Source organism: Myripristis murdjan, chromosome 9 (genome assembly GCF_902150065.1).
Source record: "Myripristis murdjan chromosome 9, fMyrMur1.1, whole genome shotgun sequence".
In the NCBI taxonomy this organism is placed as follows: Eukaryota; Metazoa; Chordata; class Actinopteri; order Holocentriformes; family Holocentridae; genus Myripristis; species Myripristis murdjan.
Window position 1 is genome coordinate 17,095,215 of NC_043988.1, and position 12,964 is coordinate 17,108,178.

A 12,964-nucleotide genomic window follows, 5' to 3' on the forward strand; every position below is an offset into this window, starting at 1 on the left:
ACATTTTTAGATTCATAACTGATAGACATCCCAGTTGGAATAATTTGAGGGTTATTATTTGTAGTACACTGTAGTGGTTATTTTAAAGCACTTAACAGCATATTTGACCTTCCAGACGTTGAATCTGAAGAGTTGCTGCTGCACCTTGTGACCTTGAAGACACAACAATCCCAGACAGGAGGAGATTAAGAGGAGGTCATTCTTGTCTGGTCTCTACATGGAGAGGATTTTTCCACTGGAGGCTGTTGAAGACCCTCCATCCTTGTGGTCAGCTTCCTCAGGATCATTAAAACAAGCTTTGAATATGAAGGTTTCATGCATTAAATGGGGTATGAGCTCCTGTCAGGATCACAGGAGACGTGAGATATACAGTCAAATGTTTTGGCGCACTCCTGGCAACTGTTTCTCCTCGACATCCCAGGTGCTGTCGGCTGTGGCAGTTGAAAACTGGCTGTGGTTTTGTGAGGCCAAACCTGGTATCTGATCAAACCCTAACCTCAGACAGATGAGTGAGTGTGAGAGTGTGTATGCTGTGTACATGCATTTGTTTACTGTACATGTTTCCAGGTTATTACTTGTCTTTCATTCTGAATTATTTCACTGACCAGCCACTGAGACTAGAAACATTGTGAGGGCAACCACAGTTAAACATTGTTTACATATGCAGAAGTTTGTATTTTTGTATTCCTGTTTTATCAGTTTATGTTCCTGTTAAATGTGAAATGAAAAAACGGGGAATATGTTTGGTTTGTTTTTTTTCCTTTATTGTTGATGTTGTTGTTGTTTTAAGTAAAACACTTGCACACAGTTTTTTCCTCCATGTATTTTTTTTTCTTTTAGCGCACCTCCATAGTTTGAGTAAAACACTGACAATAGCAACAGAATACCACTAGGTGGCAGTACAATCACATCTGACTTTTTTTTTTTTTTTATTATTATCCAACAGCAAGAATATGGAGTTTAATTTCCTCTACAGGACACTACATTTATAAATAAGTTAAGTATTTCAACATTGACCAGTCACTCTTCACCAAACGGACACTCACACATTACTTAAGAGATCACAATGCCAGAAACTGAGCTTAGGTTTACTGAATGGAGCACATATGTTACAGGTTGTAAAGGCTCACAGTCTTAACAAGTTGTTGTGTTTCCACATTTCCCATAGCACACTGCTGTGTTGTTTAATAAGCACATATCCCGGCAGACACTGTGCAGTTGTTTTTTGTTGGGTTTTTTTCAGCCATTTGCAGTGTTTTGCCTACACTCCAGTCTCTTACATGTTTCCCAGTGGAGGAGCAGCTCCTCAGCTCTAGCAGTAGGGGTAAAACAGACTCTACAGTAGCACGTTTACAAAAAGGGGAGAGGGAGACTGTGAGGGAGGGTGGGTGCTGGTTTGGTGGGGAGATATGATTCTCTTTGTACATGAAAACCATCCTGACATGGCCTCCACTATATGTCTGTCTTTGGCTCAAAAAAAAAAAAAAAAAAGAAGAAAAAAAAAACAGCTGAGCATTAAAAACAAGCTGAGCCACTCATAGCTTCTTGGCAAAGAGGCGGAAATGCCTCTTACATGGAGCTCAGAAGAAATAACAACACACTCAAGCTTGTTACAGACACAAACTGGTGAAAAGAATACACACACACACACATACACACACGCACGCACAAACACACACACACACACACACACACACACACACACACACACACACACACACACACACACAAAGTTCATTCAGGGCTGAGGAAAAACAACAAAAATCAAACTGCAACAAAACAGTATTGGTGACAGTTGCTGGGACAACATTCAGAATACATTCAACAGAGAAAAAACTCACATTTACTGACTTCAAATCAGAGGCTGAGCTGACTCAGCTACTGTCAGAAAGATGCCTTTTCAGCAAAAACGCCAGCCCACTGAGTTCCGTGAACTTGTAGAGACAGGAGTCAAAAAGAAATATTAAATAGTCTGGTGGGTAAAGGGCTGTGACCGAGAAGAAAAAAACACTGATGTGGATTTTTACAAATAATAAAATAAAAACAAAATCTAAATAAAGTGCTTCTGTTAAAACAAACATCCTCTGTCTGAGGTATAAAAAGATCACAACAAACAGCACAAAAAAATCAAACCCTACGCCATGACACTGTGCACTGAAGACAAACACACTATTTACAATCTGGAGCGTATATCCATGTGGTGTGATACACACCCGTCCACCCACGTAGGAACGTTTGTGTCACTGTCAATGGTGTCTTGTCCGCAGATGAGGAAAGACTGAGGTGTCATCGTGTTTCCGGTGTTACTCCACAGAGGGCTGATTCTGCCGTGTTGGCCCTCGCTGGAAGACGCCATTAGTGTTGCTGCGGTCTCTGCAGTCTGTTGGTGGCAACAGAAAGCCTTCTAGTGCTCCGTCACTGCCCAGCCTGCTGTTTCCTCTGCGCATGAGAGAGGCAGATAACCTCCAGAGGATGCTGAGGAGGGGAATCCATATCAGTGCTCAGCAAAACACTCACATAAGTCTTGCGTGGGTGTGATTGCACACACACGCACACTCACACAAACACACACACACACATTTTCCCAAACAAAAACTCACACTCACACAAGCAAGCATCAATTGCACACGCTCTATATCAGCGCCGAGCTGAGTGCACAAAGCAGGAGGAGAGCAAGGCGTTTGATAGGATGAGAGTCAGAGTGTGAGGCGGCGGTGGCCGAGCCGCGGGGGTAGATCCTCCATTTGTCCCGGTGAGGGTGCAGGCTCTCCATGTCCTTCTGGGCGCTGTATGCTGCCGCAGTGAAGTTCGCGTCCCCGGTGGTCAGGAGATCAAACACGCAGGAGTGAAAGTAAATGTCCTGTACCTCCAGCTGTTCTCGGCAGCGTTCCCGTGCCCCTTCCACCCCGAAACCCTGGGGGGCAGCGTAGGACTGGCTGGGCCGCCGTGGCTGCTGCAGCTGCAGGCCCAGCGCAGGAGGGGACAGAGGCAAGGGCAAATGGCCCCCCCGGTCAATGCGTTCTCCACTGGGGCAGCCGTTCAGGCAGAGCTGCAGGTCCTGGGTGGCATCGTAGGCCTGGGCCAGCTCCTCTGGGATCCGCACTGCCAGGGTCAGGTAGCGGCCCAGCTGGCGGACAATCACTGTCACGCCGATGTAGCCGGCGTGCAGCTCCACGTGGCGGCCCGGGCTCCGCTCAGAGATCCACAGTGCTCGGACTTTCCCCGTGCCACCATCTGCACCAGTGGAAGGGTGGCTGGGGTCCCCGCTGCTCACGGTGCCATCAACAAAGGCAGCAGGGAGGTCGTCTGTGACGGCCTGGTAGACCCTCTGGTCTGTGCAGCCCTCATAGGGCTTGAAGATAATGGTGATCTATGGAGCGGGAACACAGGGAGAGGTGCAGTGGCATTTTAAGCTTTAAGTTATTTCTTTGAATCTTGAATCACTGTCTCATAAAACAAGAATTCAAATGCACCTCAATGTTACAAAATCAAAGAAGCAGTTAACCCACAATGTAAAACCAGTTATTTTCCACTTACCCATGGTGCACTCTATCCATGCACATATTTTCTGTTTGCCAAGATTTCTGATCTCGCCCCAACACAATGGGACTGGATGGTCAGTGTTGTGTGGAGCAAAAATCTGCAAAGACTCAGCAGCAACAACTCTTTCTAAAAACAATGGCACTGATACTTGGCATAATCCCCAGCTCAGGGGAGAAGAGTTTTGTTAGGAAATATTTCCTGCTGCAGAACACCTGCAAAATGTATTTCTCCACTCTCAACGAGTACAAATAAGAGGCAGATAGAAAGCTCGTCGGTGGTGTTCAACAGGAAATAGTTCCCAACTAAACTCTTTGCCCTGGAGGGCTGTGGAGTATGCCTGGTATTCATGTTGTTGTTTTTGGAAAGGTCTGGTGCTGTTGAGTTTTTCACATGTAGATTTTTGACAGTTTGAGCTCCACAAATAAACATATACAAACAAATAGGGCCATCCAGCCCTATTGCACTGGGGTGCTAGGAGATGGGGAAGACTGCAGCTGACTGGAAACCCTGCCAAATCACCCAGAAACCATCGGCTGGATAGACTGCACTGGAAGTAAGTGGCAAAATATCTTTATCTTTGTTTACTAGGGCGGATATGGAAGAAGCACATAGCCCTATGTTTCTTGAGGAAACGAGCTAAAGGCTATCTCTCTTTCACACCCACACAGACATACACACACACCAACACATGCATTAACATTCGGCCATTACACCAGTAATTGACTCTCGCTGAACTACATTTGAGAAATGACCAAATGACTTTTAACAAGTTGTAATTTGGCACAGCTATACAAACATGCCGACACACTCACACACACACACATGCATGCATAAAAACACCCAGGGCTCTAGCGGTGAATGGAGGCAATGGTGGATAAAGGGTGTGGTGTGAGCGTTACGGTTAGCACTAGCATCATAGTTCCGGTGAATGGCTGCTTTGTTCACATGACAGCCGTGAGGAATGAGGCCTGGCAGGCCATTAAGCCTGGAGGGCTTTTAATGTGTGTGTGTGCGTGTGTGTGTATGTGTGTGTGTGTGTGTGTGTGTATGTGTGTTAGTGTGTATGTGCGTGTGTGTGCGTCCTTAATAATCATGACTAATAACCTGCCCCACCTCTGACACAAGGTCAAACCTTCAGTTCCACAGGGCAGCAATCATACTATTTGCTTAATGTGTGTGTACGTGTGTGTGTATGTCTGTGTGTGTGTCTGTGGGTGTGTGTGCATGTTTAAGTGGGTGCATGCATGTGTATGTGTGTTAATAATTAAAGCTATTGACTAAGGTACGGAAAGCAGATCACTGGGGGAAACATCAACATAGCTTTTTTAACACAACAGGGATCATCTTGTGTGGTACATCATCCACTTGGTGATTTGTGTGTGAGTGTGTGTGTGTGTGTGTGTGTGTGTGTGTGTGTGTGTTTGTGTGTATGTGTGTGCGCATTTCTCTCAGTAAAGGGATAAGGACCTTTAACACGCAAAGTGCTTTAAGCTGGTTACTGTGAAGCGCAAGGGGTGCCACTTATGACGCACGCGCATGCACACATAAACGCACACACGTAAACACACACATGTAAACAGTGGCTCCTTTCACACATCTCATTCCATGTTATTAGAGGTCAGGCTATATGCAGCCATTAACCAAGTTAGGTTTCCAACACTGCCTCAGTCACAAGAGACAGTCACAAGATCAGGCTGTTTGCCTCACACCTGTGAGTCTGAGCGAGCAAGCGAGCCAGAGAGAAAGAGAGAGAGAGAGAGAGAGAGAGAGAAGGGAGTGGGAGCAAGGGTGTTTACCAGCCGCACACTGATAAGATTTGTTACTCTGAGGCACAGAAAAGCAACTTTGAGGTCATTATTGAAAATGTGTCTCTCAAACACACACACACACGCACACACACACACACACACACACACTCACACAAATGAACTAGATTACACTAGATTATACCAGCTGCTCTCACTTAAGAAAGCCTAACTGCCTTAAATACAAAAAATTAGACCCCCATCCCCCCTCCCCTCCACCAAAATCCAATTCCTCTTTCCCTTTTTTCACAGCTCTCTCCTCACCTTATTAGTTGCCGTGGCGCTGGAGCCAATTACCACGGGAACATTAGTGACCTGCACCGATAAGTAGTCGTTATCGATGAGAGGCCACGCCCCCTCCACCTTACAGGTCTGGAAGCTGTCCTTAAATGTCCTCAGGTGGGGGTCCCCGAACAGCCCGCAGAATAAGTACGCAGGCCGCACGTGGCTGTGGCCCGGATTGTGGGAGTGTGTGTGCGCGTGGGAGTGTGTGTGCGCGTGGGAGTGTGTGTGGGCATGCTGGGTGCGGCTGTGGTAGTTGCAGGGCTCGTGGTGGACCTCAGGGTCCGTGGAGGACGTGGGCCCGTCTCGGGAACAGTTCCTCTGGCTCATGAGGTCGGAGATGCCCAGAACGGCGGAGTGGAAGACCAGGTTGCCCCGGCAGGACTTGGCTGTCCTCTGGGTGCAGGCCGAGTACGCCCGTAAAGCCTTGCAAAACTCGGTGTCAAAGCCATCCACAGAGGGCGTCAGGTGGGACGTGAGGGAGACAAAGTCTGTGGTGCACTTCTGGATACGGCACTGAGGGGTGGCCACCTGACACTGACCTGCGGAGCACAAACACACACACACACACACACACACAGTCAGCACCAGTGCATGTACAGAAATACAGTCCGGTAATATTATTACAGCAGGAATTATTGGTCAACCAACCAATATGGCTTTTTCAATGGCCAATACCAATAATTCGAGAGCAGGGACTGATGACTTACAGTGCTGACATCATGTTTGTTCTTTTTTGTTTGTTTTTTGCATCTGATAAAAAACAACAATTTAATAATAACAAATGAAACACAAAATTGCTGAACCTAAATCAACATTTCTTTAACACTCATGTTATTGTCTGCATTATCTGTTTGCTGAGGTAGAGCTGCACTCTAACTGCTATCAGTGTACTTATATTATGTTTAAAAATGTATCAACGAAACAAACGTCCACAGGTAATCAAAAAAACTAAGCTTTGTAAAAAAAAAATTATAGAGGGGGCTGACATTGTTCCACAGCATCCACACTGACTGGCTGCCTGCAGATGTGTCTGCAGATATTTTTTGTTTATCGGCCTCATGAGCACAGATACCAGCCAACGCCAATTATCTCAAAATACCAGATATCAACCCGATAATCAGTCCATCTCTAATAGGACTAATGGGACCCTGTTGGGTGGCAAGCTAAAACCACCCTAAAGGAACAATTCTGGTAATTTAGGTCCACTGCAAAGAAAAATACCCTCTTATTAAGTCCTTTGGTCTCATTTTAAGGTCCGCTGCAAAGAAAAACACCACCTTAATAGGTGCTTTAGTCTCATTTTAAGTGTTAAAATCTATGTTTTCCTTAGTATTTTTGGCATTTCTGCTTTTTTTGACAGTCACAGTAGAGACACACAGGAAAGGCAGGAGAGAGAGAGGAGATGAGATGCAGCAAATGGCCTGAGGTCAGATTTGAACTCAAGGGGCTGCAATCAGGACTGAGCCTTAGCAAGTAGTACATGCTCTTTGCAGGTGAGCTACAAGAGCGCCACTGAATCTATTTTTTCTTAAAACAAGTGAAAAAAAATCTGCCAGTGGAATGAGATGATCCCACTTGTTTCCAAATCTAAATAAACTTTTTTTTTCCCAGTATTATCCTAAATCAATTGTCATTTTATTGACACCAGTGCCTTGTTTTTCAACATATTTATATTTGTACCCTGAAAAAATCCCTGAAAGAAGTGAAAGTGCTTTGGCATCAAATGGGATAATCTCATCCCACTGGCAGATTTTAACACTGAATACAACTTGCTAAGATGGTGCTTTTTTTTTTTTTTTTTTTTTTTTGCAGTGTTTGAACAGAGCTGGATTTACTCACACAAGGACAGTTAATATGCATTTCTCTCTCCCACTCTCTCCCTCTTTATCTCTCTCTCTCTCTCACACACACACACACACACACACACACACTCACACACACACACACAAATAAACACATTTGTGCATGCCGACACACAAAAGATCACTAAGGCTTGCGCGCGAAGAAGGCTTTGATCTTAAACACACAGCACTACTGGAAGGTTACAATCAGACCTAATAAAATTTTAAGAGACCATGCCGCTATTTGGAAGTGTTGATCAATCAGCGGTGCCGCTTTGTGAGTGTAATAAATCAGGACAAAGGGCACCCAGAGGGACAAAGATAAAGAATATTTTCCCACGAAGAGGGAGATAACATTTGTCACGTCGCCAAGGGAATTAACAAAAAGTTGTAGGGAGTAATTATGAAATACTACGTTGTTTAGCATGTGATCACCTAAACCGTCCAACACATGGAAAAGGGTGAGACACAGAAAAACCTATAAGATAAATATAATGGATAAAATCCAGAGTCAAAGATTTATGTCCAGGCAACTTAATTAAATATGTCTTAACATTGGATTTATTTTGTTTCCTGTTATTTTATGTCTCTGTTTACAAACTCTGCCATGGCCTCAGGCAATGAAGCAGAAGGTGTTCTCATGTTATATTGCTCAACAAAAACGGATTGATCAGTCTCTCCCTTTTTTCTTCTCCGTCTCCACTGAAGCTCAAAAAGCTCAGACCAGAACTGTCTACGATGTTTTATCTATTGATACATTGATTCTGAAAGCAACAAGGCCCGAACCAGCCTTTTACATGATAGATCATCAGAGAGAGAGAGAGAAAGAGAGAGAGAGAGAGAAACTGAGAGAGAGAGAGAGATTAGAGGCCAGACCTAATGCATCAGTCACAGTGTGCTCCTATTAGATTAGGCCGGAGAGAGGCTCTGCAGTGTATGGGCAGCTGTGCACGCACGTACGCACACACGCACGCATACACGCACACGCACACACACACACACACACACACACACACACACACACACACACACAAACACACAAATAGCTATCTTAGAAAGAATGCTGGTTGTGCCTCCGTTAAACACACACACACACACACACACACACACACACACACACACAGTCAGAGATCTTCCGATGGTGGCAGGATTTCCTAATGGCCAAGCAACCCAGAAAGACACCCACACAGTCAGCACACACATCAACAGATCCCCTTAATGTCACACTGGCACCTCACACTTGCAAAATAACACCCACTGACACATGCACACACCTTTGTACCCAGGTGGGTGTATGTCCCACTCCTCTTTTTCATTTTTACTGGGTCTCTGGCATGAAGGGATCCAGTCCTGCCAACTGGGGGCAGTAGTGTCCTGAATATTAGAAAGCAGGGTGAGGGGTATGGACCCCCACTCACACTCTGCTTTAGAATCTCTCTCCTGCCTGTTAAATACTGACACCAACCCTCAGATACACACACACACACACACACACAGTCTACCTCCCATGCCAGCTCTCACACAAACGCAGCCCTGGCGAAAGTCTGCTGCTACTGTACAGACAGTCTGAGGACTGAGGACACATTGTCTCTGTGACTGCTGCACCAACAGCCTCTCTCTTTACCTCCTATCTCTCCACAGCACCTAAATACCAGTCCCAATCTAATCGGGCCAGGTTTATTCTCTTTGACAGGGTATCGGAATCATGAGTAACTCTGAAAGACACACAAAAGCCTTCATTCATCAACACTTCCCAGCAGGGTGGCGTCGTGAGTGGGGAGCCCGCCCTTCAGCTGGAGGACTGGAGGTTCAAACTGCTGTGTCGGCAAGCGCCTGCCCTGCAGAAGTTTCCTCGGGCGAGATACTGAATCCCCCAGCGGTTTGCATGGTGCTGCTCTGTGTCTGACCCTGATCTTAAGCCCCCCCGTGGAGAGCGGCGAGTGAAAAGAGAGTTCCCCCGAGAGGATCAGTAACGTATCGAATTGTTACCAAAATACCATTTTGTTATTTCTATTCTTCAAAGCTTTCCATAATCTTGCAAAGCTGCTTTCGTAAGCACGAGTGCTAAGCATGCATAGCTCTGCAAGACAATTCAATCTATGCATATAAATAAGTAATTTGTGGTGACAAGAGTTGAGATGAGGGGAAATTTTCTTAAGAACAGAATAAAGAGGAGAATTAAATGTTACTGGGAACAACTAATGCATAAGGCCCATTCAACACATCCAGTGCCTGGATTGTTTCATCCACCGGTGTACGCATCCAATACAGACACAATAAAACCCTCAGCAAAGCCCATCCCAGCACCTCCATGGCCTCCCTCAATATTAACCTGTTTCTTCACCCCATATTTACACTTCAACCCACCCCCTGGCCTGTATAGTCTCATCCCTACCTTTCTTTCCTCCCAAGCCTCATCTGTTGTCAGATTTTTCCCCAGTTAGTTTCATTCTCTCCATCAGCAGCATTCTGCTTTCAGCCCTCAGCTCCAACCACGAGCCCTCTTGTGGTCTCTCTTCTTAAGATTCTCAGCCCCGACCAACTCCCAGGCCAATACCCTCACCCCCGGTCATTTCTCAGCCTCTGTTCCCCACATGGTACTCCTGAGGCTTCATCAGACAGAGGTCAAAGATCCACAAGCGGATTCTCTCGAGCTTGGATTAGTTCGACTGGTGATGCTTTGTCTCCCTATCCCAACCTCCAACTCCTGTTATCCAGAGAAATCAGAAAAGGATCTAGAGAGATCGTCTCTCAAGCGGGGGAATGGCTTCTGAAGTGCTTATTGATCACCTTGTTGTGCACTCTCTCACACACCGAGCTCAAATCACACAAACAGCCCTCCAAGCATACAGATACAAAGCATCACAGGAGCTCGCTATGCTCTCCTTCTCTGTCGACTTAACACTCAGGACTGCGAACAATAGTCAGCAATTCAGACAGGGGTACACTGCCTTCTTGTCAACTCAGAAACATGGACCAGGGCACAGAAATAGGAATGACACTGCAATTCTGCAATAGACACCGCAATTCAATAGTTATAACAGAAATTAAACAATCTGTCTAGCTACATAACGGGCATTCTTTCCAGGTGAAACATGTGCTGCAGAAGGTGCCAAAAGGGTCTTTAATGTGAAGTGGGTCTCTCCATTCCCACCAGGGTGCACGCTGAGGCCGTTTTGTCCCGCTGCCTGGGCCGTGTTAAACTAATTACAGGAGGTGTGACTGCCCAACAGACAGCAGCCACAACACAACTGGCCTCCTACACACACCCACACCCACACAACACACTGACATGGCAAAAGAGGGGGTCTAGCAAGGGGATGTGGAGAGAAAAGCAAGCAGCAGCATCTTATAGCTCCCACCAGGAGAAAAATGTGTCTTTACCAAACTTGGTTGAATTCCTGTGCGGCCGACCAGTAATGTGGTAAATAAAGAGGTTGGTAAAGCAAAACATCCGTTTGGCCACTGAAGAAAAGTACGCACATAGTCTGATGAATAGCAGTGTGCTCGAAATATCACATTTGAATTGGTGTTAATCAATCCATACACCTTGGGAGCAGCTTTCACCAAGCGGACTGCACTTTTCGTCCATGCTGCTTTTCTGTCTGACACCTGGCTTCGATTTGGGGTGCATGTCTTTTCACTCTGCTCAGCTCCATTTAATAACCAAGAGGCAAACAACCTCTAATAAAAATAAAAACTATTTTTTTTTTCTTTTCTTTTTTTTTTATGGAAAAACACTATTTTGTACTCTTTCCTGAAAGAAAGCCTACTGTGTAACCTGGATCAGCTTGACACATTTTTTGTTGCATACTATTAATTTACATATTATATGTCAGTCTAAAAGATAGATAGACCCTATTCCATAAATAGTTTAGGTGGTTTTATCTTAGCTGTCTAACTTTTAATAAATAAAACTGCACTGAGAGGGGCTGATATAGATTCTGTGCTTTCCCAACAAATCCTAATCAGACGCGGATACTGCCCTGAATAAAGCTGGAATCAGTTATAAATGGACATGCGGATGAGAGGCAGTCACCCTTCTCTTCCCCTCCTCCATGAGCCATTAAGGGGCAGACAGGAGAATGACGGCCCAGGAGAGAGGAGGAGAAACTCGATCCGTGCTCAGACTACTGCACTGCCGCTGGAGAGAGAGCTATTGTCAGGCAGCACTGGGCCCAAACACTGCTTGGAAACACTTCGCTGCAAATAAAGCCGCTCTGATCACAACCAAAAGCAACTGAACCAAAATAAATGTTACTCTTGATATAGATGTCGTGCCGCGCCGCGCTGCTAGTGCCACAACAGGATGAGAAAGTGCGTAACATCCCGACTGAGTTGAGGTTTAGCGGCGACAGGCGTGATAACAGTTGCAAGCGAGAAGTAGAAAAGTGAGTTACCTATGTGGGCACCGTAGCAGAGAGCGACGATCAGCAGCAGCAGTGGCCGGAAACGGCGCACCAAAGACGGGGAGGCGAGGCGCTCAGCCCCGCGGCAACAGCATCCGGCTCTCCCCATCCCCGTCCATGCAGGGCCAAGGAGGGGAGAGTGGACAGACCTCCAAAGGGCGAGCACGGATGGTGTCCAGGCCCGTCACTTCGTCTTCTTCCTCCTCCTCTTCTTCTCCCCCTCTTCTTCTTGTTCTTTTTCTTCTTCTTCTGCCTCTTCTTCACTCTTCTCCCCTTCCTCTCCTCCTTGGGTGCGCAGGGGCATTAAAACGCAGCTGCTCCGCGGAATGCAGGGCGGAGGGGGAATGGCAAAGAGAGGAGAGAGGAAAAACAAAGTAACCAGAACAAAGTCACGCCGACGACACTTTTACTTTCCCTCTATTCAAATCCACACCCCATGTGTTAGGCTGTATACTTGCACTCTCTCAATGGTCGTACTTTTGCCTCGCTTAGGATCAAACCCTGTTCTCCCCCTCTCGTCCCAAACACGCACACTCACATCTCCCTCTCTCTCTCTCCCCCTCTCTCTCTCTGTCCAGGCCTGGGTTTCTCCTCCACTCCTCCCCCTTCACTTTCTCCTCCTCCTCCTCTGCCCCTCCAACAAATCAATAGAGAATCAACCAAACCCTGCTGGCGGAAAACCCGCCTACCAGACTACAGAGAGAGAGAGAGAGAGAGAGAGAGAGAGAGAGAGAGAGAGAGAGAGAGAGAGAGAGAGAGAGAGAGGGAGAGAGAGAGAGTTGCTCCGTAATGAAGAGGCCAGAGATAAAAGTTGTAAAATGCCATTAGATCACTGTTCAAGAGAATAACGTCAGATCTTGTGTTTCTAAATCATTTTATCTGACAACAGCGAAAACTGATAACACGAGGCAAATTTCTAAAAAGTCTAAGTTTGCAGCGAAGCTATAGGAGTTTAAAGTATTTTTTATAACCTCCTATAGTATCATTATAACACTCGCAGTCTTATCACGCTGTGCTGCTGTGACATTTGTAGCAACACCGCCTTTCTGAAACTAATTACAGGACTGCTATAGTTCTTTTT

The 12,964-nt window shown here is 46.0% G+C and overlaps 1 protein-coding gene across 1 annotated transcript; it reads right to left on the bottom strand.

Moving 5' to 3' along the window:
* Positions 1 to 1,233: 1,233 nt before the first annotated feature.
* Positions 1,234 to 12,418, bottom strand: rgmb (repulsive guidance molecule BMP co-receptor b). Its single transcript, XM_030061123.1, has 3 exons — positions 11,875 to 12,418; positions 5,613 to 6,172; positions 1,234 to 3,370 (listed from the first exon to the last, which is right to left on the bottom strand). Exons 1-3 carry the CDS (start codon positions 11,990 to 11,992, stop codon positions 2,633 to 2,635), a joined length of 1,416 nt encoding a protein of 471 aa, XP_029916983.1. The 5' UTR covers positions 11,993 to 12,418; the 3' UTR covers positions 1,234 to 2,632.
* Between the last annotated feature and the right edge of the window lie 546 nt (positions 12,419 to 12,964).